Genomic DNA, 25791 nt, shown 5'->3' on the forward strand with positions numbered 1-25791 from the left:
CTCGTCTGTGGCACAAATGTAAGCATTTGTTTGGTCCCTGCTGCACGCCGGGATCATCTCGCCTCGCTGCAGTGTTCCTCCAAATGGAAGAAATCAGAAGAATGACTGACCCCCGGGGGTCGTCCCCCAGCTAGGGTCAAGCATGGCCTCCTTCCGCCTCCAAATGTTTCCACATCATTCAATTTCTTAAAACCTGACAGTCTTTATCTACAACCATCATTTACTGTAAACTGATTCATACTTCCAGCTGATTCAGCCACTCCCCTACAACAAAATGATCCGTCACACCTCATCTAGTCACTCTGAATTAGGTGTTATGGGCGACTCCAAACCACATCATCATATTATAAATGTTTTTTTTCCTATTTCCAGTTTTTTATTTAAGTTTCTTTCTCTGTTTACGTGCTTTCTATTTTTAATTCTACTTCTAGGTTCATTGTTTTACACTAAAAAACTGAATGTGTAAACCTACTTGGCAATAAACCCTAAATCTAAGTCTGAACCTTTTACTTAACCTTTAGGTTACTCTCCAAATAGAATTTGTCTGCCAGACAGTAACTGTGTGAACATGAGAAGCTTATCCTTCCAAAACCTCTCTAAATGTTATTATTACAAGAAGACTTGAGTCAATTTTTGTCAACATTTGCCCTTTTCCATGGTAGTAAAGGATTCTGCACAGTATTATAACTTTTTGGTAAAATACAGAAGTTGGCTACGTAGACAGGCATAATCAGACATACATCACTGCTGGGGCTACACATAAGACAAACTACTCAAATGGTTCTTTTTCCGAATGCCTACTGTGCTTTTACAGTAAGGTACATTTTTAATGTATTTGGTTACAAATGATGATACATAATCGTTTGATGATGATAAATGATTCATGGCATTTGTATTGTATTGTTATTGTAGTTAATTAGTTGTGTTTATAAGTATGAATAAAAATATCTGGTGATGGGCATTGGTCCATGCCATGAAGTTAAACCTGAAATAGCTATGAAATACAAGTTAGGCTGTAGAAGAGCAGACTAACCAAGACACAAACAGCTATGATATGACATTTCATCAGCCAAGTCTTTTCTTGTTTTTACCTCCAAGGAAGCTGACTCAGAAACAGGAAACTCTGATTTATGTGTAAAAGTTCAGAGACACATTTTTAACAGGCAAAGGGTCCCTCAATGTAACAGATGGATGTCAAGCACTATTTTACATTTTTCATCATTACCTTATTGTCCAAAATGTCGTTGAGCAAACCCAAACAACAAAGCATGCTAAGTAAGAAACTGTGCTTCAGAAAAAAGAGGTTTCAATCATTAACCCACCACTATAATTTACATGTTAAAATAATTATGAAAAGCATGATACAGTTATGATTAGTCCTTCCTGTCATACATTCATGTACCATTCATTATGCGTTTGCTCTGTAATTAAAATGTCATCAATATACTCGGCTATCTATTCTCTTTGCTAAGATGCAAAGGCACTCACAGTTTTAAAGCCTGCAAACTAGTTTCCACAAGTTCAGATCTGTTCCAGCATTGAGACACAACACCATTTAACAATAGCCCTAAAAACAGTGTGTAAAATAGCACGTGAAAAGAATATGCCTCATAAACACAGAGGACTGCGGTCCTGTTACAAGCTGTTAAAAAGTGTTGAAAACAGGAAGGACAGAGCTGTTCATTACCTGGTCTGGAGGCACAGTAGTCAGCATTGACACACACATCCAACGAGGCAGAAGGTCATGTCACCGCCTTGATGTGTGGAGGGGCGTGGCACAGTGTGTATGTGTGTGTGTGTGTGTGTGTGTGTGTGTTTCAGAGGATGATGCATTTCCTGGCATGTGTGAGAAGCTGTTTCCTGGTTAGAACTTCAGCTTGATTTATAACTCATCAAAAACATGCTGTTAGATGATGAATTTTAAATGTATAAAACCCTGTATTGCATTCTTCATAGATTATTCCAGTGCTGTCATCAAGAGGTTGTCAAATGCAAGCAGTGCCTAAAATTAAATTAATTATCTTTCCAGATCTTAGAGCTGCATTAATTGATTTTTTGGTGAAACCAGCAGCAGAAAAAGCTGAAAACAACATTTGGCAACTGATAAGCTTATACAGTTATTATTAATATTTGTGAACAGTTGCCTATTTACAGCATACACAGCGCAACAACATTGCCAACATGTTTTTGTCCACCTGATGAAACTAACAATTATTTCTCGCCTATAAGCTACTCCTTTAGCTTTAAGCCAACACTAACTGTGGAAGATATCAGTTTGATATGACGATTAAAAACAATCTAGCTTCTTTATAGTTTCAGCTGAAGTTTAAAATGCACTTGTGGGGTGAAGGTGGAGGGGGTGGAGGAAATACAGTGATACCCTTAGCATAAGTAAAGATACTGTACAGCCGTGTACAACAGTACTTCACTGCAAATAAGAAAATCTGCAATTAGATTCCCAATGAAATACTCACAAAATGTACTTATCAAAAGCAAAACTAGTCACCATACCAAATTGCCTCATTCATAAAGTTCTATCTAGTTAATATATTGTGCAATTCTTCTCAAAGGAAATTCAAGAAACAAAGTGATCTCAAAGTGAAATAAATTGTATGCATGCTACTTGCATAAGCATTGCAATAATATTACAAATGTGAGATTAACAAAGTTCAGCTCAGACTGCCTAAAAAAACTCTGGCTAATGTAAGCACTGACCATAACTGCCAAAGTGATTACAGGAAGATAATGAGGGGGATATTTGGCTGAACTTCTGATAACATACAATGTGACTTATTGTCTTTCATGTTAAGGCTAATACAAAGCACTTGCAATATATCTGATGCTGCAGGAGGTTGCTCACTTCTTCTTGCTTTAAATTTGCTGTCCAAATAGTCCAATTGACCAATTGTATTCCATACAGATGTGATTCTTCTATACATGGTCTCCTTGGTCTATCTACTGTTTTGTATATTAGTCTATCTCGTGCACATGGTCCCTTGCAAATGAGGTGTGGCTACATTAACAAATGCTGAGTAAAAACTGTAACCAAAAATACTGTATTCATTTTGTCTTAAGCCTTAATAAACATGCTAAATTCATGTGGAAAATGGCTGAATAGGAATTATTATCTGAAACGCTCATGTATCACAAGGAAAAAGATCATTTTTCTCAAAAATACCAATTGGGGGCGCCCTGGTAGCACTCATGGTAGAGTGTACGCCCCATATACAGAGGCTGAGTCCTTGCTGCTGATCGCTGGGCTAAATCTTGTGAGAAAAACTGAATACCGTGCCCTGCTCCAGACTCTAGAGTTGAGTGTTTTTATAAGTTGTTATAAGTTGTGATTAAAGCCTTCCTTTAAACAAATAACCCCAACATAGTGAAACAACAACATGACACAGCTTTGCCCTTGTAATATAATTCTGCTGAAAACTGATAACTGAATAATATCAAAATATTGAGAATTCCTAACAAAGCGAGAGGTTAACAGAGGAATGTTGTTGCCTTGGCAAGTGTCACCATGCAAAGAAAAGAACAGGCATCAGCGACTCAGCACAGAGTCTCCCTCCTGCTCTGTTCTCTACACCTATCCATTCACACAATCCTCCAGAGTTTAGCTGTTTGAACATTGTCTACCAGTTAGCTCCTTTTCTGTTGGGTTTCCAGGTAAAACACTTTCTGTGCATGTTTGTGGTAGCTTCATGTTTTCTCAGTTAGTTATGAGGATTCTGTATTATGAAAAATGTAGAACATATTTGAATTTTTGGACAAATCTGGGTAAGAAAAAATTGGCCAATAATGAAGCCTGCTTCATTTTTTTCAACTATGAGTGCTGTTATTGTGGTGTTTAAGAAAAGCTTTAAGAAAATAATCTCCAACAAGTTAAAAAACTATAGCTGTGAGCGTCACATGTCCACTGACTTTTGGTCATATGTTGCCTCTAAATGACAATGACTATGAGTTTCCCTTTTCTTGATGTATGTTTATTTTCTAAGCAGAAGGGTTAACTCTGCTGTAGATGTGAAAGCAGCCAGTTTGTCCTGTACATGCCTTCATACAGTTAGAGAAAACGTTATCATACAAAAGAAGTTATTTCACAAACAATTGTCTGTGCTACACAGACACACATTCACACACAAAGTCACACGTGTTTTTAAGAACATAAACACACTCACTTCCACAGACTAAGGGGTCTATTAAACATGAGTCAGGCTCTAAAGCTTGCTCAGAGTGGTACTTGTAGATTTACAGTTTCCTAAATGATGTAAGGTTAAGCAAAGTACCATGTGGCCCTGGGCGCACAACATAACCTAACATCAAAACACACACACACACACACACACACACAGTTAATTCAACAGCTGGATAACTTCCAAATGTTTTAGGAGAGAACTCAGGTCCTAACTCCACCGAGGTTGCACGATCCTTTGAATTTGTTATTTAAACTTTTGAAAAAGTTAAGTCTATGATCTGCCTCTGGATGTATACACAAAACAATAGAAAGCACTGTAATATTATAGAAATCCTAGATCTTGTCTTGGAATGTTTGGACTTTGGACAAAGAATAAATTATTTCAAACTTAAAGTGAGTCAAACCCATTATCACTATTTTTGCCCATTTTTGGCCTTTTACAGGGTCCATACTTTAACAAACTCCTCCTAGAGAATTCATCCAATCCTCTTCAAATTTGGTCAGTGTATTGACAAGACATGGACATAAAAGTTATCAAAAGCTTTAGTTTTTGTCAAGAGGGAGTGGCCTTTGCGGGGGTTCAAACTTGCATGAGTCGCTACAAAACAGGAAGTGAACAGGAAGTGGTTTGTAACTCGGACATACATCTTCCAATCTGACCCAGACTTTCAATGTATGATAAGGCTTTATTGAGTGATAGTCCTAGCACCACCTACAGGCGGCAGGAAATAACAGGAAATTTCATGTTTTATGCTACAAGCAAGCGGCAACCTCCGGTGTTGAAAAATTAAGCCAATACGGAAGTGCAGAAAACAGCAGTTCCTTGAGTGGCCACTTGAGGCTGGCTCCAGAAAACAAGAAATAACATTAGAGCAGGTCGGAAAATGCCAATTTTTACAGGTGAAATAAACATGTTTACAGCCTGGTACAAAAAAACGGGTTTGTTACAAATAGCTAATTTTATTTTTCTAGATAATTGTACAGGGGGGGGGGGTGAATTTTTTTATAACACGCCGGTTTTAATAATATTAAGCCTTAAATCATAGGGGCCGGATCACTTTTAGATACTTTTAAATCTCGTCTTAAAACGCATTTTTATTCCTTGGCTTTTAATCCAGCATGAGAGTTGTGTGGTCTCTGTTTGTCTTTTATTGTTTCTAAATCATTGGTTGTTGTTTTGTGTTTTATGTATATTTTAGTGTTTTTATATGCTTTTATTTTATTGTGTTTTTTTAATCTTTTACTTTTATATATTTATTTTAACATTTGAATTTTACTTACTTACTGTTTTTATCTGTTGTGCAGCACTTTGGTAACCTTGTTGTTTTTAAAATGTGCTATATAAATAAAGTGGATTGGATTGGATTGGACTTGATTGACAGGTGGATCCTGCTGGCTGTCTGCTAGACGTCAACACAGACACACAGACACTGAGCTTAACTTCACTTGTTTGTGTTGTTGGAGACTTTTGGTGATTTTTTCATTCAAAGTTTGGACAAATAATCTGTCTCTCTGTGGGATTTATGGAACTTTATGGCCGTGCAAGAAGTCTGAGCTCCAGCTTTTCGGTGTGTTAAATGATTGTGTTATTGTTTTGAAATATTTTTAGCACTAGTAGCAGGTATTCTGTGCTCGCTTAAGCTGCTTGTTAGCCTGTTCAGTGTTTATCAAACATTTATTTAATCGTCGGCCAGTAAATAGGAGTCAGGAGTTGTTGGCTTTTCCCTGGAGAGATTACAGCGGACTGCAGTGATGAGAAGAGCAGTTATTTTAAGTTTCCCGTTATGTGTCGGCTCGCCGCTCTCTCAGCGGGCGAGCGAGCAGCGAGTCCGCTACTTCTTTAGTCTGATAACTAAACACCTGCAGTCAGTCACCGATAGAATCTCCTCCTGGCAAAGTCAAACTAGCTCATTCATTATTTATACAGTCTATGGCTAATAAACGCTAATAAACGAGGAGCATATAGCCTAGCTTCATAGCTGTAGCTGGCTGATTCAGTCCTCAACCATAGGCTTTAGCTCAGTCGCGCTCCGCCTCTTTGCCCGTCTCTGGATTAGCTGGCTCTGGCATTACCAATATGGCGACCCCCAGCGGCGGCGCAATTTGGGCTTCAAAACGCTTCTTCAGAAACCAATGGGTGACGTCACTGAGACTAGATCCATTATTTATACAGTCTATGGCTACAAGCTACTGCTCCAAGACGGTACAACATATGCTCCTCAAATTTGGCTCAATCGGGACATAAGACCTTGATTAAGGTCTGGGGAAAACTCTGCGTGAAGGGTGGTTGTGGTGGTGCGGCAAAAAGCAGTCGCCAAAATCCTTCACCATAAAAATGCAAACTGCTATAACTCGGCTGTACATCATCATATCTGCACCAAATTTCATGTGCTTAATCAGAGTCCTGCCCTGAACACATGTATATTAAACATTTGCACAACAGGCACAGCGCCACCTACTGGCAACAGGAAGTCACTCTTTCTACTTTTACATGTCCAGTCCCTAGGTTGTTGTAACCCCTTCAGATTTGGTCAGCAACATCCCACGACTTTGCCATGCTCCATCTTGAAAGTCACAAGCATACTTCTCTTTCTGAAGCCATGGCGATGGGTTGTTCGCCACTGATTAAGTTAATTTTTCAGGGTCTTAAAATGCTTATACAGCCATGAAACTGGGTACACGTGTCCCCAGTGGGGAGAAGTGAAGATTTATGTAGGTTTTGATAGTGGGCGCGGCTAAATGGGTCAGTGGTGCTCCCTACAATTTTTGAAAAATTCAGCCCCACAACACGTTGTACCTAGACTTATGAAATCGGGTACACATATAAATGATGCCCAGACCAATATGCCAGGACCCATATTGTAAAACTGACAGGAAGTCCACCATTTTGAACTCAGTTGTCAAAACACAGTGTGTTTTGCGCAATTTCCAGGGGTTATACTTTAACAAGGTCCTCCTAGGGCTTTCATCCGATCCACCTCAATTTTTTCCAGTATACAGAGGAGACAATAACAATAAAAATTTGTTGAAAACTTTTACACAACTCGAAAGGTGTGGCCGTGGCAGCTCGTCAAAGTTCCATGTCTCGCCATGAAACAGGAAGTTGCTGTAAGTCAATCATACAGGGTCTACCTTAAAATTTATTTGTCCCTGACTCAACACTTCTCCATGTCTTTGTTAGAGCACCACCTAATGGTGCGAAGTACTAAGCCTCATGTGACATGCATCCTTTGCTTGACTGGGAATCTCACTGTGTTGTCGACACTTGATGTGACTTGACTTGGTGTCCAAATCACATAACAACTCAGAGATGTTTCCACAGTTTTGTGTCTGTTAAACACACTTCAACTGCTGCACATTTTGGTCCGCTTAACATAGAATTTACAATGTGTTGCCAACACTTGCTGTTGTCTCCAGAACACAGCAGCTTTGAGAGTGGTTTCCACTGTTCTGTCTTCAGGTGCTTTTTGACCAAAGATCCCAGAAACTTTTAGTTCCAGGAATTTCTCATAAAGGAACTAAATGGTTCCTGTGGTCCACTGCGTTTCCACAGTGGCCTAAGGTCTAAAATGAACTGTCCGTTTTCCTGTAACAGCGGCACCTCGTCTCGGTGCTGGTTAATGCTGTGGCTACATAAACGGCTACGTGGCTACGTCTTGCTCCAGTTCAGGGAGCAGATATTGATTTGAACACCATTAGAAACGGTTAATGACATACCGCATAATTACACAGCGGCAGCCCACAGGTCTATTTGTATGTATTTTGTAAGAAAACATGTCGCTCCACCTGAACTATCTATCCTACATTTTGGAAAGGAAAATAGACTTAAAAGTCCTAAATAATAAGAAATATGATAGTTAATTGTTTATATGGACATGAAAACACACAGCATTATTCTGGTATAATTTCCTGTATTTTTTAATTTTGCAATAAATATCGCAGAACAAACAAAAATATATCGCTATGTATGTTTTTTTTCATTATTGTGCAGCCCTAGTGTGTGAAATAAAACGCTGTGAGTACTCGACCAATCAGAAATGATCAGCACTGCCGGCCCTGCCCTGAAAGTTCCTGGACCTTTGGAAAGTACTACCCCCTGAGCAGGGACTTTTTTCAAGTTTCTGCTATCGAAAAGCACCTGTAGATCATCACAGCGTGGCTGCAGGTTGCTCTGCGACTGCAACACACCCCAACGTACAACACAACCCGATGTGCAACACGTCCCAATTTGCACATGGGTGCAAGGGCCCGTGCAAGGGCCCGTTCATCGCTGCTTGTGGCTTTACTGTTAATTTTGAAGTTTGTAATGTAATGACGCACAATGCTAATGTGCGCTAGCTTAGCTCGTCGCATCTAGTTATGGCCGGTACTATTGTCCGTCATGTCTTGTCCTAAAGCCCCTGCATCTTTTTACTTATTTCGTAAGGCTCCTGAACATCCCTTAAAGTTAGTATGAATTCGTAGAGACAGTTTGTGTTCAAATTTTGTACTTCATTTTAAGGTAAATATTGTAATACTAACACCGCTAGCTTAGCTGTTTTTCTATGGGATTTCCCATTATATGCTATTAGCATAGGATTAATGTCCTCTTTAACTGGCAACCTATTTGTAAACAGTATTGCACTCATTACGAACTCTAACAACCTGTGGGCAAATTTTTTTGTAAAGCACTCGGGACGGTTTTTCTGGGAAACAAGAGGATGTGACATATCTGTGCGTTCACGAGTACGTCTGCTGAGGGCTCATTCTACACCACTACAGTCAACAGTGTGCAACACGAGACAACGCAAGCTGTGAAACGGAGATGGATAATGTCACATCGACAAGCACCCACAACACCAACACAAACTAAACACGAGAAAAAAAAACAAAAAAAAGTTTTATTTAGTGAAGCCCGTCTGACCAAACAGGAATGTGATGTCGGGGGGAAAACTAGAGTCAACATCGGCAGGGCATGCGAATCATGGAGACCTTCGACCCTACTTTTGGGGATCAAAACAGACCCACAACTTATTGTTGTCATTGAAATAAAACCTGTGTGCAGCGTTCTGTCTCTCACAGCACAAGTGCTTCATCCCAGCTCTCTCCAGCTGCCCTGCCCTGCCTGACTAATGTTCACTAATGCTAGTGATGATATGCTGGCTCAACGGCGTAATTTGCCGTTTGGTTATGAAGCACAATTCCAGTGTCATGCAGTGTATTTATGTTAAAGCTAGTTGGCTAACCTTAGCATGCTCGCTAACGTTATGACTACCAAGATACTATCTGAGTGGGTATGTCAGTTATCTAGCTTGACAAATAACTTCGCCAGTTAACGTGACAAACAGTGTTGATTTTGTAAATTATGTAGCAGAACAAAGCAAATGTGTATAACTACCCATTGTTTTCTATTAGCCAATATCATTGCATTACCTGCCTAGGCTAAGGTTAGCCAGCCAGATGTAAGCTGGCAACAAGCTACCGTTAGCTTGCCTGCGATTGCAGACGATTTGCCAGTTAGGCAAAGTAGCAAAACACCGTCGAGTAGATAACATCAGCTAACTCACGCAGACTCCCTGGGCTGATCTGGCTGGTAATTGAGTAATTTGCCATTAGGTTACAAAGCAGAGTGCCAGAGCCATGTAGTGTAGTTATGTTAGAGCTAGTTGGCTAAGCTTAGCATACTCGCTAACGTTATGACAACCAAAATACTTTCCAAGTGTGTATGTCAGTGTTGTCAGTCTAGCTTGACAAAAAACTTTGCCACCTAACATGATACTAACTTAGGCATTATGACAAACAGTGTTGATTTTGGACAACATGATGTCGGTCAACATGATACCGGTCAATGAACACGTCTTGTCAGTGAAAGGCAAACCGGTGAGTTCCGAGACTGAGCATGCTCAGTTTCATGTGTCTTCGGCAAAAACCTCGGATGCTTGTTCATGCGTGCTAGTGTCCCCGCGAGCATGTACAAGAAGGTTGACTGCACTTCCCTCAATGGCCGACCGTGTCGCTAGGAATGAAGATTTTCTGAAAGTTACATATAGCACCTTTCAGCAGCAGACCAAATAAGTTTGAATACAAAAATATTTGTCTTTTGTGTATGAAGGATAACAGTACACAACTATATTATATATATTTGTATTTATATTGTTTTTAGATTATGCCAAATTGTAATTTTGGAAGATATATTACCTGAAATCCAGTAAAAATGCATTAAAATACATACAAATGCGTAAAAAATAAAGAATGGCAGAAGCGAGGAAAGGAAACACAATACCAGTTGCCGGTCTCATTATTTCCCAGTTGTTTACAGAGAATAATATAATCAGGCAACAGTCCTCACATCCAGGGCCTGTTACATGTATTTGTCATTTCTCATACTCAGAGTTGGACAGGTTTTTGATGTTTCCTGTTGAATTTGGGGGATTGTCACTGATTTTACTGGAAAAAATTCTGAATAATCGTTTTTTTACTTGATACCAAGTAGTAACCTCTGGGGCTGAAAAAATTAGGCCTAAGCCAACAAAATTGCCCAAAACCACAGTTCCTCATATGGCTACTTGAGGCTGGCTTATAAAGCGAGTCAATCCCTGTAGAGGCCCAGATTTAAATGCCCAACTTTACAGCAGAAATAAACAGGTTTACAGCCTTGTAGGTTTTTATATAACCAGTACTTCCAGGATTTCGCAGGCACTTTCTGTGATTGTTGCAGCCAAAAATGCCTGACTTAACAGTGGCTTTTTGAAAAAGTTGCAATGCAAGTTGCAGTATTTTTTTTCTACACATTACACATCCACTGTAAGCGACAGGGAAAGCCATCTATTTGCTAGTGCATCTTAGCTAATTCAAGTCACTGAACTGTGTTGTTAATGCCTGTCAGAGACTTTTTCTGATATTGGAAAAGTAACATGTCCTACCGTGCAGTTAATTGTACTAACCAACAATCCAGACTGTGCCCCAGCTTTTTTACTTAATTATTCTTATAAATATGCTCATATATTACCAGGTATTGTTGTCTATGCTCAACCTACTTGGCTTGTAAGCTTGTTCAGTGTATTCCAAACACTGATTTATTTGTTGCAGCACGGTAGTCGGGACAGTTGTTGGTTTTCCAAACAGAGAAGAAAGCTCATGAAAAGATCAGTTCTTATAAGGGAACCTAGTTCCTTATGACAACATTGGATCTTCTGAGAGAATCCTGTTCCTTTTGTTCACCTGCCGCACACTCTCTCTGCCTGTGAGCGAGCGAGCAGCACGTTTGCTTGATCCACAAGCTCAATCAGCGTTTTGCTAATAAATGAACTCCGGCCAGCTACCAACACATATAGAATCTCATATTGTGGAAAACACTGTCGTTAACTAATAAGCCAGACTTTGATAACTAAGCATTTGCTTAAGCCTTTCTTCCGTCTCTCCATTCTCCCCTCTCATACAAATATGGTCTTTAAGGCCTCAATAGAAGCAAATTATCAAAGGCCACAGGGGCATGCCAGGGCTTTATAAATGACAGAAAACAATGGTGACATCCTGGTGGCTACGTCCATGTAAATAATTGATACTGAAGCACACACCCTGTAGAGGTGAAGATGGTTATAACAGAGCCAAATTGACTTACCAGCTGCTGACAGAACATCACTACCCATGGGGCAGAAGAAGAAGGAATTTAATAACTTTCTTTCTCAAAATGTGTTTCATTCTTTCAATAACTCTTCCCTTTCTCCGTTTCTCTTTTTCTGCTCTGTCTATTTGTGTTCTTTCTCCCCTACTCACTGTTCTACGTTCCTCTTTACTCCCCTGTCTGCCTTACATTAAAAAGGGATTACATGTGAATGCTGGCCCCCTGAGGCCAAGGACCACATAGCAAGGACCTACCCATGCACATCATGGGAATGCCCTTAAGTGAATCCTATTTGAGCAGTGATAATTGTTACGGATAATTGCAGCTATAAAGTTTAGGGTGGGTTGGTCATGAAAAGGTCAAATGGGTATGAGGGGTAAAAATTTTCTATTTGGTGCCCTTTTCCACTTTTTCACCTGAGATTAATCTGGATGTGTATTAATCAAAGTTTTGAGAATTGCACTCTAGAATACTCAACATGAAAAACTGAAAGGGTCATCATTAAAAATAATGGATAAGTCATGAACCACCTGAGAACAGCTGTTAAGTGTATATTCATGACAGCGTACAACTTCAAACTGCAAAATTACTTCATGTTTTGACTTATATCTGTGTTCAGAGTGGACCGGCCAATCAGCTCAAAGAAATTTACCAAAATTCACACAATTTCTTATTTTTTGACAAAACCAGAATGTGGATTATTTTTATAGAAAAATTGGCTATCAACATATCAATTGCGAATCACTCATTTCACCTATCTTGGCGAAACTGTGCACCGTGAGAGAAAGAGAGCGAGCGAAAGAGACACAAGTACAAATTCATGTACACACCCATGCATACCTGCGCGCACACACACACACACACACACACACACACACACACACACACACACACACACACACACAGAAAAACACATTGATGGACTTTTTTACCAGATCCATATCCAGCTTGTCCCACACTTTAAGCAACCAGGCTATTGTGAATATAATACTACGAGTAATTCTACTACTACCAACACTGCTTGGAGTTTGTTCGAGTTCTTATTTGGCATCCAAAAGAATCAAGCTATACAGATGATCACCACCAAGTGGGCAGATCACTACTTCAATCAATCAATCAATCAATCAATCAAATTTTATTTGTATAGCGCCAAATCATAACCAGGGTTATCTCGAGACACTTTACAGAAAGAGCAGGTCTAGACCGACTCTTTGTTAAGTTATTTAAAGAGAGGCCCAACATGAATCCACCATGAGTAGCACTTAGCAATTCGGCACATTGGCAAGGAAAAACTTCCTTTTAACAGGCAGAAACCTCGAGCAGAACCAGACTCATGTTGAACAGCCATCTGCCTCGACTGGATGGGCCGAAAATGGGATAGAAGGAGATGCAGGATAGAGACAGGCAAAGAGAGCAACAACAACATATGTTCTTGTTACCACAACAACATATGTCCTTGTTACATGAACAACAACAGACACATACTTATGGTTACAATGCCAATAATAGTGGTAGACTATGGTGAAGATTGGCTAAATAAATAAATAAATAAGTAAATTAGCGAGAGAAGCAGAGTAATGATAAAGGCTGAGGTAATCGTAATTGTAACAGTTGAAGTCAACAGGTCTACTATTAGCATTAGCAGCAACAATAATGATACTATGGGGAAGGCTGATGTTAGTAGTTGTTGCAGTCGAGCAGGTCCACAGCAGCAGGTGTTCTGCAGCAACGATCCTCAGGAACCTTCAAGACAAGGGAGCACAAGAACTCCCGGGAAGATATGTGGTTAGTAATGTTAATGGGACCAGAAGATACAGAGTTAATGAGCTGCATTAATATGACAGAGAGAGAGAGAGAGAGAGAGAGAGAGAGAGAGAGAGAGAGAGTCAGAGAGTCAGAGAGAGAGAGAGAGAGAGAGAAGCTTGGTGTGTCAGATCCCTCCGGCAGTCTAAACCTATAGCAGCATAACTATGGGCTAGTCCAAGCCTGAGCCAGCCCTAGCTATAAGCTTTGTCAAAGAGGAAAGTTTTAAGTCTACTCTTAAAAGAAGAGAGGGTGCCTGCCTCCCGGACCTTGACTGGTAGATTGTTCCAGAGGAGGGGGGCCTGGTAATTGAAGGCTCTACCTCCAACACTACTCTTAGACACTTTAGGTACCACAAGCAGGCCTGCATCCTGGGAGTGCAATGTTCTAGAGGGGTAATATGGCATTATGAGCTCTTTAAGATATGATGGTGCCTGACCATTAAGAGCTTTGTAAGTAAGAAGAAGGATTTTAAATTCTATTCTAGATTTTACAGGAAGCCAGTGCAGAGAGGCTAATACAGGAGAGATGTGATCTCTCTTCCTAGTTCTTGTCAGCACACGTGCTGCAGCATTTTGTACCAGCTGCAGAGTTTTTAGTGACTTATTAGGGCAGCCTGATAGTAACGAGTTACAATAATCCAACCTGGACTTCCATGACCATCTACAGTCTCCCCGGGCTGGGTTGGCTATCACTGAATGCTTTCATTGTTCAACAGAACAGAGAGAAAAACAGCCCACATAAATAGTGCAGTTGAATTGATTAGTCCTTCCTATGTCTTACATGAGATATTATTTCCTTCTTTTCTTCTTTATAGACTTTGTCATGTTTAACCAAAAACCAAGGTTATATTTCAAATACAATGAATTAAGTTACTATACAGTAACAGCACAGTTGGTACCTTAACTTTAACAATTAATTAGTGATCTCTTTTCTCAAACAAATTTTCATCTTATTCACAAACTGACTTATTTATGTATGTTATGTAGCTTGTACATGAAATTAAATGGTTTTTCACACTTCACACTAAGAAATAACTACTACTTTTCCCTGCTTTTAAACATGAATTTGAATGACATGAAATTATTACTGCTGATTTAATTGACATAATGACCAAAAACACTTAAACCAATCAACCACTGGCTTTAATGTTGACAACATAAGTGCAATGGAAAGCATGTATATTTGTAGCCCCATATTTCATATGGGTTACAGGGTTGGTTACAGGGTTACAAGGCTTCAATTTTGTCCCACCCTTATCATTTTTCAAACCTTTTCAAACCAAAACACTGTTTCAAACATAGCTATGATGTCCCTCTCCTGTATCAACTTACAGTTAATTATCCACATATAACGTGATAAAATTCACCAACTTCTGAGTGAAGAGCCTGGAAGCTTTCCGGGCAAAGGTTGTGCGTCTCCTGATGAACCTGTCATGTGGTGAAAGAATCTATCAAGCCAGCAAGCTCTTGCAGCAAACTCCTCCTGTCACTTACATAGCCGTCTTTATCATCCTGAAAATCTTGCCGGACATGGAGCTAGATTTGTATTTACGTTACCTTTGTTTCTTTCGAACCTCTTACCATCTTCCTCAATCAGAAGTTAAAACTCAGCTTTGTCTTTCTCTTACTCTCTTCGGATGAAGGGAGAAATGTCTTACAGCTGCTTCTCCTAATTTTAGTTCAACAAACTTTTGGGAGCGACACCAGTAACCACGCTGCCTTTCATTGAAAATAGCCTGAGGCTTAGCTGAGCCTTAACAAAATAAAGCATCATCTGGTGATGGAGGGCACCCAACTATTACAATTCAAAATAATAGTTTCATCTCTTCTGTCAATAGTTAATGATTAGTTTATGATGGCATTCCATTGGTCAGAAAAAGACAAATACTCCAAGGTGCAAGGAACGCAAGAAATTAATATTATTATCCCATGCACAAATGATTCACATTTGTGGGGACCTTAACAGGCCCCAAATCTGACAAAACTTTGCGCATGCATCAGGGGTGTCGTTTATAAATGTTGCATAGGCACCTAACAGATAGCTGTGATCTATAAAAACAAAGTTGACGGGAAAATGTGCGCAACCGTAAGCAAACTCTGACCCATGTGTACGTACATTAAGGAGACAGGGGAAATTGGCGATGCAGATGGTGAGGTGGTTTATTTAAACCACATTACAGTGGCTGCCTCACACACACACTAAATCCAGCACTTCTCATCACCTGCACGTATGGATTGTGTGAATGAGCAAAGTCTGTAAATAATATTGGTGACGGCTCTCTCACAATCACCACATATCCTCATAATCAGTCTCTAACATACCACAGGTCAAGTTCATCATAACTAAGCCGACGTAACTGAAAAAGCTGGCATTTCACTGATCAAACTTCTATTAAATAATATCCCGGAGCGGAGGAGACCACTGATTAACTTGAGCATTCTGTCATAATGTGATTCTCTGAATTTTCTTTTTTTGTTTCACCTAAATGTACAAAATCAACATGCCTATATTCACTCTTGGTCATTGCACCACCTAGTGGAAAGAGGTTGTTGTAAATCTAATAAACTATGTCTAATCTGCTCCTCATTTCAAATGTATAATGACAGCTGAACAGCTTTACATGCGAATATTCAGTCATAGTCATAGCGCCACCTAGTTATAAGAGGCAGTCAGTCTTGCATCACAAACATCATCCAAATTATGACATTTCCAAGACAATGCGTGATTACTGTGTGTTCTGTGTGAAATTCAGAGCGCGTGTGAACCGCTATGTCCCAATACTGAAGCTGAACTCGGCTATGGGACACCCCAACATGCGCAAATTGGATGGCCCGTCCCAAGCTCCTTGCAGCTTTAATTATTTCTATTTCTCCCAGTTGTAAGAATGGAAGGTACCATTAGACGGTTCCTAAATGTGTATAACACTTTTACATTGTGAGGTCATTCTGACTGACCCTTAATCCGATAAGGGGCATGTTTTAAGTGAGAATTCATCCTTAATTCTTTTCATGTTTGCCTATCAGCCTACTGCTTTCAACTCATCGTCTTCATCACTGTCTTTCCTGGTGTGTGTGTTTGTGTGGCTGTAAATGTAAAAACCCTGGACAGCAGGGTGAGATAATCTTATCTGTTGCAGGAAACACATTTCAGGGCCTTGACCCAAACAACTGGACAGGAAATTGGGTTCTAATCTGAGTTGATGGGAAGGACAACCCAACGGGCTGAAAAAACAATGAAAATCAGCAGAGAGGTTGTTTCCTTATTTAAGGATCAGATCGGCTGATTCTTTTCATCTGTAGGTACAAGTATTGCCTAGCAGTTGTTTGACTCTGTTGTTTGCCATTAGTGTTTCTCAAAACATGACAGTATATCTTTGACCGTGATAGAGGACAGGGGAATATTTGAACTTGAAAACATTTGAAGAATGCATAACTAGTAGTCGCAGAAGCATAAATAACCCTACATTTAAAAGGAGAGATCACATAACAATTATTTTTTAACAAGGAGATAATAAAAGAGAGCGTCTCTCTGTCTCTGTGCTTCTCTTCAGAGCATGTGATTCACAATAGACCCTTCCTGTGACAGTAGGACAGGTCTCCCCAGAAAGCAAGACTGGTTGATCAGCATCACAGAACTTATCATTACATCCCATGTAACAGACAGCTGTGAGAACACTGCATCAGTAAAACAGCAAGGATGGTTTGAAAAAGATTTTGATCCGATCCACTTTTCTTTTTCTTTTTTTTTTACTTAATATGTTTAACAAACAGGTGAATTTACTTCATTAAAAAAACAGTCCTGCTGCATTAGTTGGTAAGACTTCCTGGAACACACCGATGCTGAATAAAATGTCTGAATATTATATTTGAAATGATAGGAATTGCCTATTTGTAAATAAAATCCAAACCAAAAAAGTCTTGATTTGAAGAAGAGTGATTTTTGTTTTTCATGACGGTCCACAGCAGAGCTGTTTACATGAGCCAAACGGTAACCACCCTATGTGCCTCTCTGCCTCAACCATCCTAGCAGGACCCCCTCTTACCCATATACAAAAAGAAGTTTCTGAGACTGAGAGGATAAAAAGTCAGGAGAGACAATAGCTTAGACATCTAGTGGGGAGGAATTTATTTCCTAAATCACTGGCATTAAAGCTTGAATAAAAAAAAGAGAGGGATTGGGCGGTGGAGATTAGACAAGCCTGGGCACGATGTCTATGCAGAGAGAGAAAAAAGGTCACAAAAGAAGAAGAATAAAAGAACAGAGAAGAAGGACAGAATAAAGTTATTACTTTACTAGTAGTTTTCTCTGGACCCCTGCCCAATCTGACGAGTGATGACATGTATAGCCGCATGTCATCATTCAACCGCTGGCTGTCGAGGTGGTGCCCAGCAAACGATGTGGGCTTCATAGATAACTGGCAGACATTCTGGGGAAAGCCTGGTCTTATCGGAAGAGACGGCATTCATCCCACTTTGGATGGTGCAGCTCTTTTGTCTCGTAATATGGCTAAGTTTGTTAGTCATAAAACCTGACAAACCAGAGTTGAGACCGGGAGGCAGAGCTGTAGTCCTACACACTCCTCTGAGCTTCCCTGTGAGCAGTTTCCCAGACACAATGTTAATGTTATAGAGACTGTGTCTGCCCCCCAACCCAGGCCTGTTATTACAGTTAATTCAAACTCAAATAAAAAAGGAGTAAATCAAAAAAATTTAATAAAAATTAAAACAACAACCAAAGTTATGCCAAAAAATATGAGAATTAAATGTGGTCTGTTAAATATCAGATCCCTGTCATCTAAAGCTCTATTAGTGAACGATCTGATATCAGATTATCATATTGATTTACTCTCTTTAACTGAGACTTGGCTGTGTCAGGAAGAATATGTCAGCTTAAATGAATCCACTCCTCCCAGTCATCTTAATACTCATATTCCTCGAGACACTGGTCGAGGTGGTGGAGTGGCAGCTATCTTCAGTTCTAGTCTTCTAATCAACCCTAGACCAAAACTTAGTTTCTGCTCTTTTGAAAGCCTTGTTCTGAGTTTTTCACACCCAGCCTGTAAAACTTTACAGCCTGTTTTATTTGTGATAGTATACCGCCCTCCTGGCGCATACTCTGATTTTCTAACTGAATTCTCAGAGTTTTTATCAGATTTAGTCCTGAGTTCAGATCAAATAATTATTGTAGGGCACTTCAATATTCATGTAGATGTTGATAATGATAGTCTTAGCATGGCATTTATGTCCCTTTGGACTCTATTGGTTTCACTCAAAGTGTAAACCAGCCTACTCACCGCTTTAACCACACCCTCGACCTTGTTCTAGCTTATGGCCTTGAAACTGAAAACTTAATTGTCTTCCCACAAAATCCTCTTTTATCAGATCACTATTTAGTAACATTCGATGTCCTATTAACCGACTACTCTCCAGTTAACAAAAATGTACTCACAAGATGTTTGTCTGATAGGACTGTAGCTAAATTTAAGGAAACAATTCCAGCTGCTTTTAATTCTTTACCACATCTGTTTACTACAGAAAGCTCTTATGCTAATGTTAGTCCATCTCAGCTTGATCAGTTTGTTGATAGTACTGCAGGTTTGCTGAGAAGTACTCTAGACTCGATTGCCCCCTTAAAAAAGAAGATTATTAAACGACAGAGGCTAGCTCCATGGTATGACTCAGAAACTCGTAACTTGAAGCAAATGTCGCGTAAATTTGAAAGAATGTGGCGATCCACCAAAACAGAAGAGTCTCGTTTACTCTGGCAAAATAGTCTTAATAAATACAGGAAGGCCCTACGGCATGCTCGAGGTGTCTACTACTCCTCCCTCATAGAAGAACATAAAAACAATCCCAGGTACCTTTTCAGCACTGTAGCCAGGCTGACAGAGAGTCACAGCTCCACTGAGCCAAGTATTCCTATAGGCCTCAGCAGTGATGATTTCATGAGCGTCTTTAATGACAAAATCCTAAAGATAAGAGACAAAATTTGTAACCTCCTGCCGTTAACTGGTGCAGATGTATCTTTGGAAACCGCTCAAAAACCTGATGTTTACCTTGACTGTTTTTCTCCAATTGACATTCCTGAGTTAAATTCTCTGATATCTTCGTCTAAACCATCAACCTGTCTTTTAGACCCGATTCCAACCAAGCTGCTTAAGGAAGTCTTTCCCTCAATTAGCACCTCTTTACTAGATATGATCAATATGTCTTTATCGACGGGCTATGTACCCCAGTCTTTTAAACTAGCTGTAATTAAGCCACTTCTTAAAAAGCCTACCCTAGATTCAGGCACCTTAGCTAACTATAGACCTATATCTAACCTTCCTTTTATCTCAAAGATCCTTGAGAAAGCAGTCGCTAATCAATTATGTGACTTTCTTCATAACAACAGTTTATTTGAGGACTTTCAGTCAGGATTTAGAGTCCACCATAGCACTGAGACAGCACTTGTGCGAGTTTCAAATGATCTACTTACTGCTTCAGACAGAGGACTTCTCTCTGTACTCGTCCTGTTAGATCTTAGTGCCGCTTTCGACACGATAGACCATCACATCCTGTTACAGAGATTAGAACATTTAATTGGCATTACAGGATCTGCACTAAGTTGGTTTAAATCTTATCTATCAGATCGATCTCAGTTTGTTAATGTTCATGATGTGTCCTCTATGCAAACCAAAGTTAGTCATGGAGTTCCACAAGGTTCTGTGCTCGGACCGATTCTTTTTACCTTATATATGCTTCCTCTGGGTAATATCATGAGGAAACACTCCATTAATTTTCATTGTTATGCAGATGATACTCAATTATACTTATCTATGAAGCCAGACGAAACCAATCAGCTATCTAAACTAGCAGCATGCCTTAAGGACATAAAGATCTGGATGACTAGAAACTTTGTGCTACTTAATTCAGACAAAACTGAAGTTATTGTGCTCGGCCCAAAACACCTTAGAGACTCTTTCTCTAATGATATAGCTGCCCTAGATGGCATCAGCCTGGCATCCAGCACTACTGTTAGGAATCTGGGAGTTCTATTTGATCAGGATATGTCCTTCATCTCCCACATAAAACAAATATCAAGGACAGCCTTCTTTCATCTTCGCAACATAGCAAAAATCAGACACATCTTGTCTCAAAACGATGCAGAAAAACTAGTCCATGCATTCGTTACTTCAAGGTTGGATTATTGTAACTCGTTACAATCAGGCTGCCCTAATAAGTCACTAAAAACTCTGCAGCTGGTACAAAATGCTGCAGCTTGTGTGCTGACAAGAACTAGGAAGAGAGATCACATCTCTCCTGTATTAGCCTTTCTGCACTGGCTTCCTGTAAAATCTAGAATAGAATTTAAAATCCTTCTTCTTACTTACAAAGCTCTTAATGGTCAGGCACCATCATATCTTAAAGAGCTCATAGTGCCATATTACCCCTCTAGAACATTGCGCTCCCAGGATGCAGGCCTGCTTGTGGTACCTAAAGTCTCTAAGAGTAGTGTTGGAGGTAGAGCCTTCAATTACCAGGCCCCCCTCCTCTGGAACAATCTACCAGTCAAGGTCCGGGAGGCAGGCACCCTCTCTTCTTTTAAGAGTAGACTTAAAACTTTCCTCTTTGACAAAGCTTATAGCTAGGGCTGGCTCAGGCTTGGACTAGCCCATAGTTATGCTGCTATAGGTTTAGACTGCCGGGGGGATCTGACACACCAAGCCTCTCTCTCTCTCTCTCTCTCTCTCTCTCTCTCTCTCTGTCATATTAATGCAGCTCATTAACTCTGTATCTTCTGGTCCCATTAACATTACTAACCACATATCTTCCCGGGAGTTCTTGTGTTTCCTTGTCTTGAAGGTTCCTGAGGATTGTGCTGCAGACCACCTGCTGCTGTGGACCTGCTCGACTGCAACAACTACTAACATCAGCCTTCCCCATAGTATCATTATTGTTGCTGCTAATGCTAATAGTAGACCTGTTGACTTCAACTGTTACAATTACGATTACCTCAGCCTTTATCATTACTCTGCTTCTCTCGCTAATTTATTTATTTATTTATTTATTTAGCCAATCTTCACCCTAGTCTACCACTATTATTGGCATTGTAACCATAAGTATGTGTCTGTTGTTGTTCATGTAACAAGGACATATGTTGTTGTGGTAACAAGAACATATGTTGTTGTTGCTCTCTTTGCCTGTCTCTATCCTGCATCTCCTTCTATCCCATTTTCGGCCCATCCAGTCGAGGCAGATGGCTGTTCAACATGAGTCTGGTTCTGCTCGAGGTTTCTGCCTGTTAAAAGGAAGTTTTTCCTTGCCAATGTGTCGAATTGCTTAGTGCTACTCATGGTGGATTCATGTTGGGCCTCTCTTTAAATAACTTAACAAAGAGTCGGTCTAGACCTGCTCTTTCTGTAAAGTGTCTCGAGATAACCCTGGTTATGATTTGGCGCTATACAAATAAAATTTGATTGATTGATTGATTGATTACTGACAATGCTGTCTGTGGTGTCTGGACACTGCATATTTATAATGGCAGATGTTGGATAGTGAAGCCTATAAAATAAATGTTCAGTTGACATGGGAATGTAGCAGAAAGAATGAGGGAAAGGGGTGCAAAGGAATGCAGAACTGATGAAGTGTGTAAAACGGAAAGAGAAATAAGACTTCTTTTCCATGATTGTGTTAGGAGGAAATTAGTTTGTTTTTAGGGTAGGACTCATTTAATGGTAGAAGAATTATCCCCAGAGGTCTCCACATCTTAACAACAATGATATGGTAATTAAACCCAGAAAAAAACACAAAATGAAGAGATTTTATCTGTCTCACAGACACTGTGCAACAGACACAGAAAGGAAGAGCTGCAAGCCGCGCTGCTTCTAACATGTTCAGTCTGTCTTTTGGGTTCAGATTCCTTCAAGGATTTTACTTGTCCAGAGAGGTCCTTTAAAAAAAACTCATGGACATAGAACTTAAAACTAATAAAAACACTATTAATTGACTTAAATACGTTTTTGTTGGGAAGTGAATTTCCCCCTATTGGTGATCAATACAGTTAATTAATCTTAATCTCAGGTATTTAAAATAGTGGTGAGGGGGGTGCTAGCCGAGCTGCCACTAGTGTCTAAATAATTGATGCCATGTTTACATTTTTTCTCAACAATTTCTTTATTTTACGTGGATAACGGGAGTTCACTTTCACTGTCGCTTTTGTGATCCCTTGTTTCCTGTTATTTTATTTACAGCTCAGACAATGCTTTGATAGGGGAAATTAGTGTGCACTTTATGTGCAAGTAAAAAACTGTGACATGTAGTGTAAAAGCAGCTTTGAGTGTTCGCAAGACTAGAAAAGTGCTAAGTGCATTCCATTTACCATTTACTGATATGGGTCTGCATGTTACTGTAACTAATAACTTCAGCTTTTGCAAGACACAAACTACATACCATTAAAATTCCTGGTAACACTCTCTTGTTGTCGTGTGAGCTTTCCGGGAGAGAGAAAAAACTGTGAATTGAGAGATAAACTGTGAGTACACTTGGATCCCTCTGCTATCTCTCTTTAAGCTTAGAAGAATTAGACTAATTCCCTGACAACATTATAGAAGGCAAGTGGAAAGTCCCCACAGGTCTCTTAAAACAGATCCTTTTTGTTCAACAGCTCAACTGAGTCTGCACTAGACAAGATTGTCATTGACATTCGGGCTTCACATCAGACGAAATCAAAGTGGGACATGAACAAGGCAAAACATTGTATTGGTTCCTCTAACCTGATAATTAGAGATGCACAAATGGCTTGAATGGATGAAAGCAACAAACTATATGGTTTTCATGGAGGAAAAAAAACATGTATTTGAGGGAAAAATTGGGGCTTTCGTATCTTGGTGGTATTTATTGAAACATGCTTTGTAAATGTTGTGCTGAGACACAGAAAACTTTGTTATCAAAGGAAGCCAGAGTTATGTGGGAGGATGTGGTGTAAAAATAGCTTGAAAATGTCAGACAAGCTACACAAGGACACAGAACATGGCAATATGTATGCATGGATAAATGACTGTAAAGTATGAGAAGAATCAAATTGAAACAACAAAACAACAGACAGATATGTAAAACACATTTACATGTGTGTGTGTGTGCGCATGCACACGAGCGTGCATGGTAAAGCTTAATGCGACAGGAAACCATAACAATGGGAGCGGCCCTTCTCTAATGGCTCGAGAACTGTGTAACAAGTGCGTTTTCAATGTTTTGCTGTGCCAAACTTCTCCAGGCATCAATAGCTCTTCCTGCATCATGTAAGGACAGATGCATGCTTTTATGTCTAGCATTTGTTGAGCACTGAATTGTAATACTAAACATGAGGTTTTTCCCACACAAGCCAAAGTATACTAACATTTTTAATAGACTTTTTAATTGTCCAGCATTCACAATCAATTAACTAGTCACATCTCTCTCTATTGACGTTGGTTTTCACAGGTTAAAATAAGTACACAAGTATATGTGGGATTTTTTTTCTTTTAAATATTTCAAAAAGTCAAGACTGACAGTTGACTGACAACTGAACCACCTGCCCTTAGCAGGGGGGTTTTAAGTGGGCAACTCCAGGCAAAGACATATGAACATGCAATCACTTGTGGTTGAAAATTATGGAGAAACACTTAATAAAACTTCTTACCTTCCTTATTCTTCTTCCCCCGTTTACATGCAAATATGGGACTGGTCTCAGCAGGACACTCAAATGTGGATGACAACCCATCATTGCTTTGAACAGTAGGGGACTGGACTACAGCTGCTGGGTTGGTATCAGTTACGATGTGCTGAGAGAAGGAAGCAATCCTCTGTAAAATTGAGCCTACACTATCTCTGGTATACCCAATGCCATCCTCCAAGGACTGAATTGCTCTGGGGCTGGAGGGGCTTGATGGGATGCGAGGGCTAGGCAGGTTTGAAACCACCTGGACAACTTTGGGCTCTGGGAGAATCTCCATCTGGGGACTCTGAGCCGGAGAAAGAGGCACCAGGGAGCAACTCATTTCTTGAAAAGGTATGGAGCTTTGCAACAGAGGAGGCGGACATGGGTAAAGAGTCTCAAACGAATGATGGACGGAGAGGGGTGGGGTGTTAGAAGAACTGTCCAGACTGCTGAGAGACGCTGAACAGCTAGCTGAGGTGGATGGTGGGCTGATGGGATGTTGGAGGGCACCTATGCTCTGTTGGCTAGACTTGGGGGGGTTGGGGCTCATGTATCGTCCCTGAGCCTTGGTAGGGGAAGAAGTTGAGGTGCTGCTTACAAAGCTTTCCAAATCCAAAGGGAACTTGTTAAGACGCGGAGTCTCTTTGGCTTTAGACTGAGGTGCTTTGATAATCTGGGGCCCTTGCTGGCAGTTGTTTTTGGAGCCCTCCTCTCCATAGGTAGTGGCATTATGAAGACAACCATTCCAGCTGGCATTAGCATTGGTATACCTCAATCCTGGAGACATCCTGGCACAACCTCCAGCCCTTTGCATACTGATCATTCCTCCTCCTCCATCACAAATTTCAAGGTCTAAGCTCGGCATTAAGCCATGGTTAATCCCCCAAGGCTCTGGGACACACAGCTGCACCTCTGGCCCCTGGTCCATCTCAGAGTGGAATACATTACCATGGGATGAGAACTTTTTCAGGTTGGGGTTGCTTCTCAAGTTGGCACCTCCCTCTAAGTGTTGTTGTGGTAGCTGAGGATGGGTTTGCTGGTATTCCCCCCGGGGTGGAGGACTGGGATATGACCCAGGCTTAGTAAGCAGGAACGCACTCCCACCCCCACCAGTGTACTCCAGGCTGGATGTGGAGCTGTGAAGGCTGTCGTTGTCACTTCCTGGCCCAGAGAACATTGAGTAACTGTTTGGGTTTAACCTGCTCTGGAAAGATGCAGCTCTGGTCACAGAGGAACCATTGTTTTGGATGGCTGGCTTAATCATGGTCCCTCGGTTGAAGGACAGGCTGCTGCCTACAGTGCGGGACTTGAGCACTTGGCTAGGTTTTGAACTCAGGCTGATGTGGGAGTGATGGGCTGCAGATCCCTGGCTGTTGTTGTTGCCAGTAAAAGCTAATGAAGGAGATGGGCCACTTCCTCCCTGTCCCTCGTTGGCCTTGTTGTGGTTGTGGAAGAAATGGGAGGACGAGGGAGAAACTGGGCATGAGACAGGGGAAGCAGTAGAAAAGGATGG

General features: G+C 40.4%; 1 protein-coding gene across 3 annotated transcripts in view; it reads right to left on the reverse strand.

The window, feature by feature from the left end:
- septin12 (septin 12) overlaps window positions 1–25411 on the reverse strand; it is a 48208-nt gene extending 22797 nt beyond the window's left edge. Inside the window, exon 1 of one of the 3 annotated variants that reach the window (XM_069673951.1) lies at window positions 24261–25411. In XM_069673951.1, the coding sequence (XP_069530052.1) occupies window positions 24261–25206 (946 nt within the window). In that variant the 5' untranslated portion in view covers window positions 25207–25411. Of the gene's footprint in view, window positions 1–1488; window positions 1519–1687; window positions 1717–24260 lie in introns of those variants that run through there. The other 2 variants (XM_069673952.1, XM_069673953.1) reach the window with 2 other exon arrangements.
- Between the last annotated feature and the right edge of the window lie 380 nt (window positions 25412–25791).

Source organism: Semicossyphus pulcher, unplaced genomic scaffold, assembly GCF_022749685.1.
Source record: "Semicossyphus pulcher isolate SPU_LCO1_2020_fin unplaced genomic scaffold, fSemPul1.0.p SCAF_23, whole genome shotgun sequence".
NCBI classification, from domain to species: domain Eukaryota; kingdom Metazoa; phylum Chordata; class Actinopteri; order Labriformes; family Labridae; genus Semicossyphus; species Semicossyphus pulcher.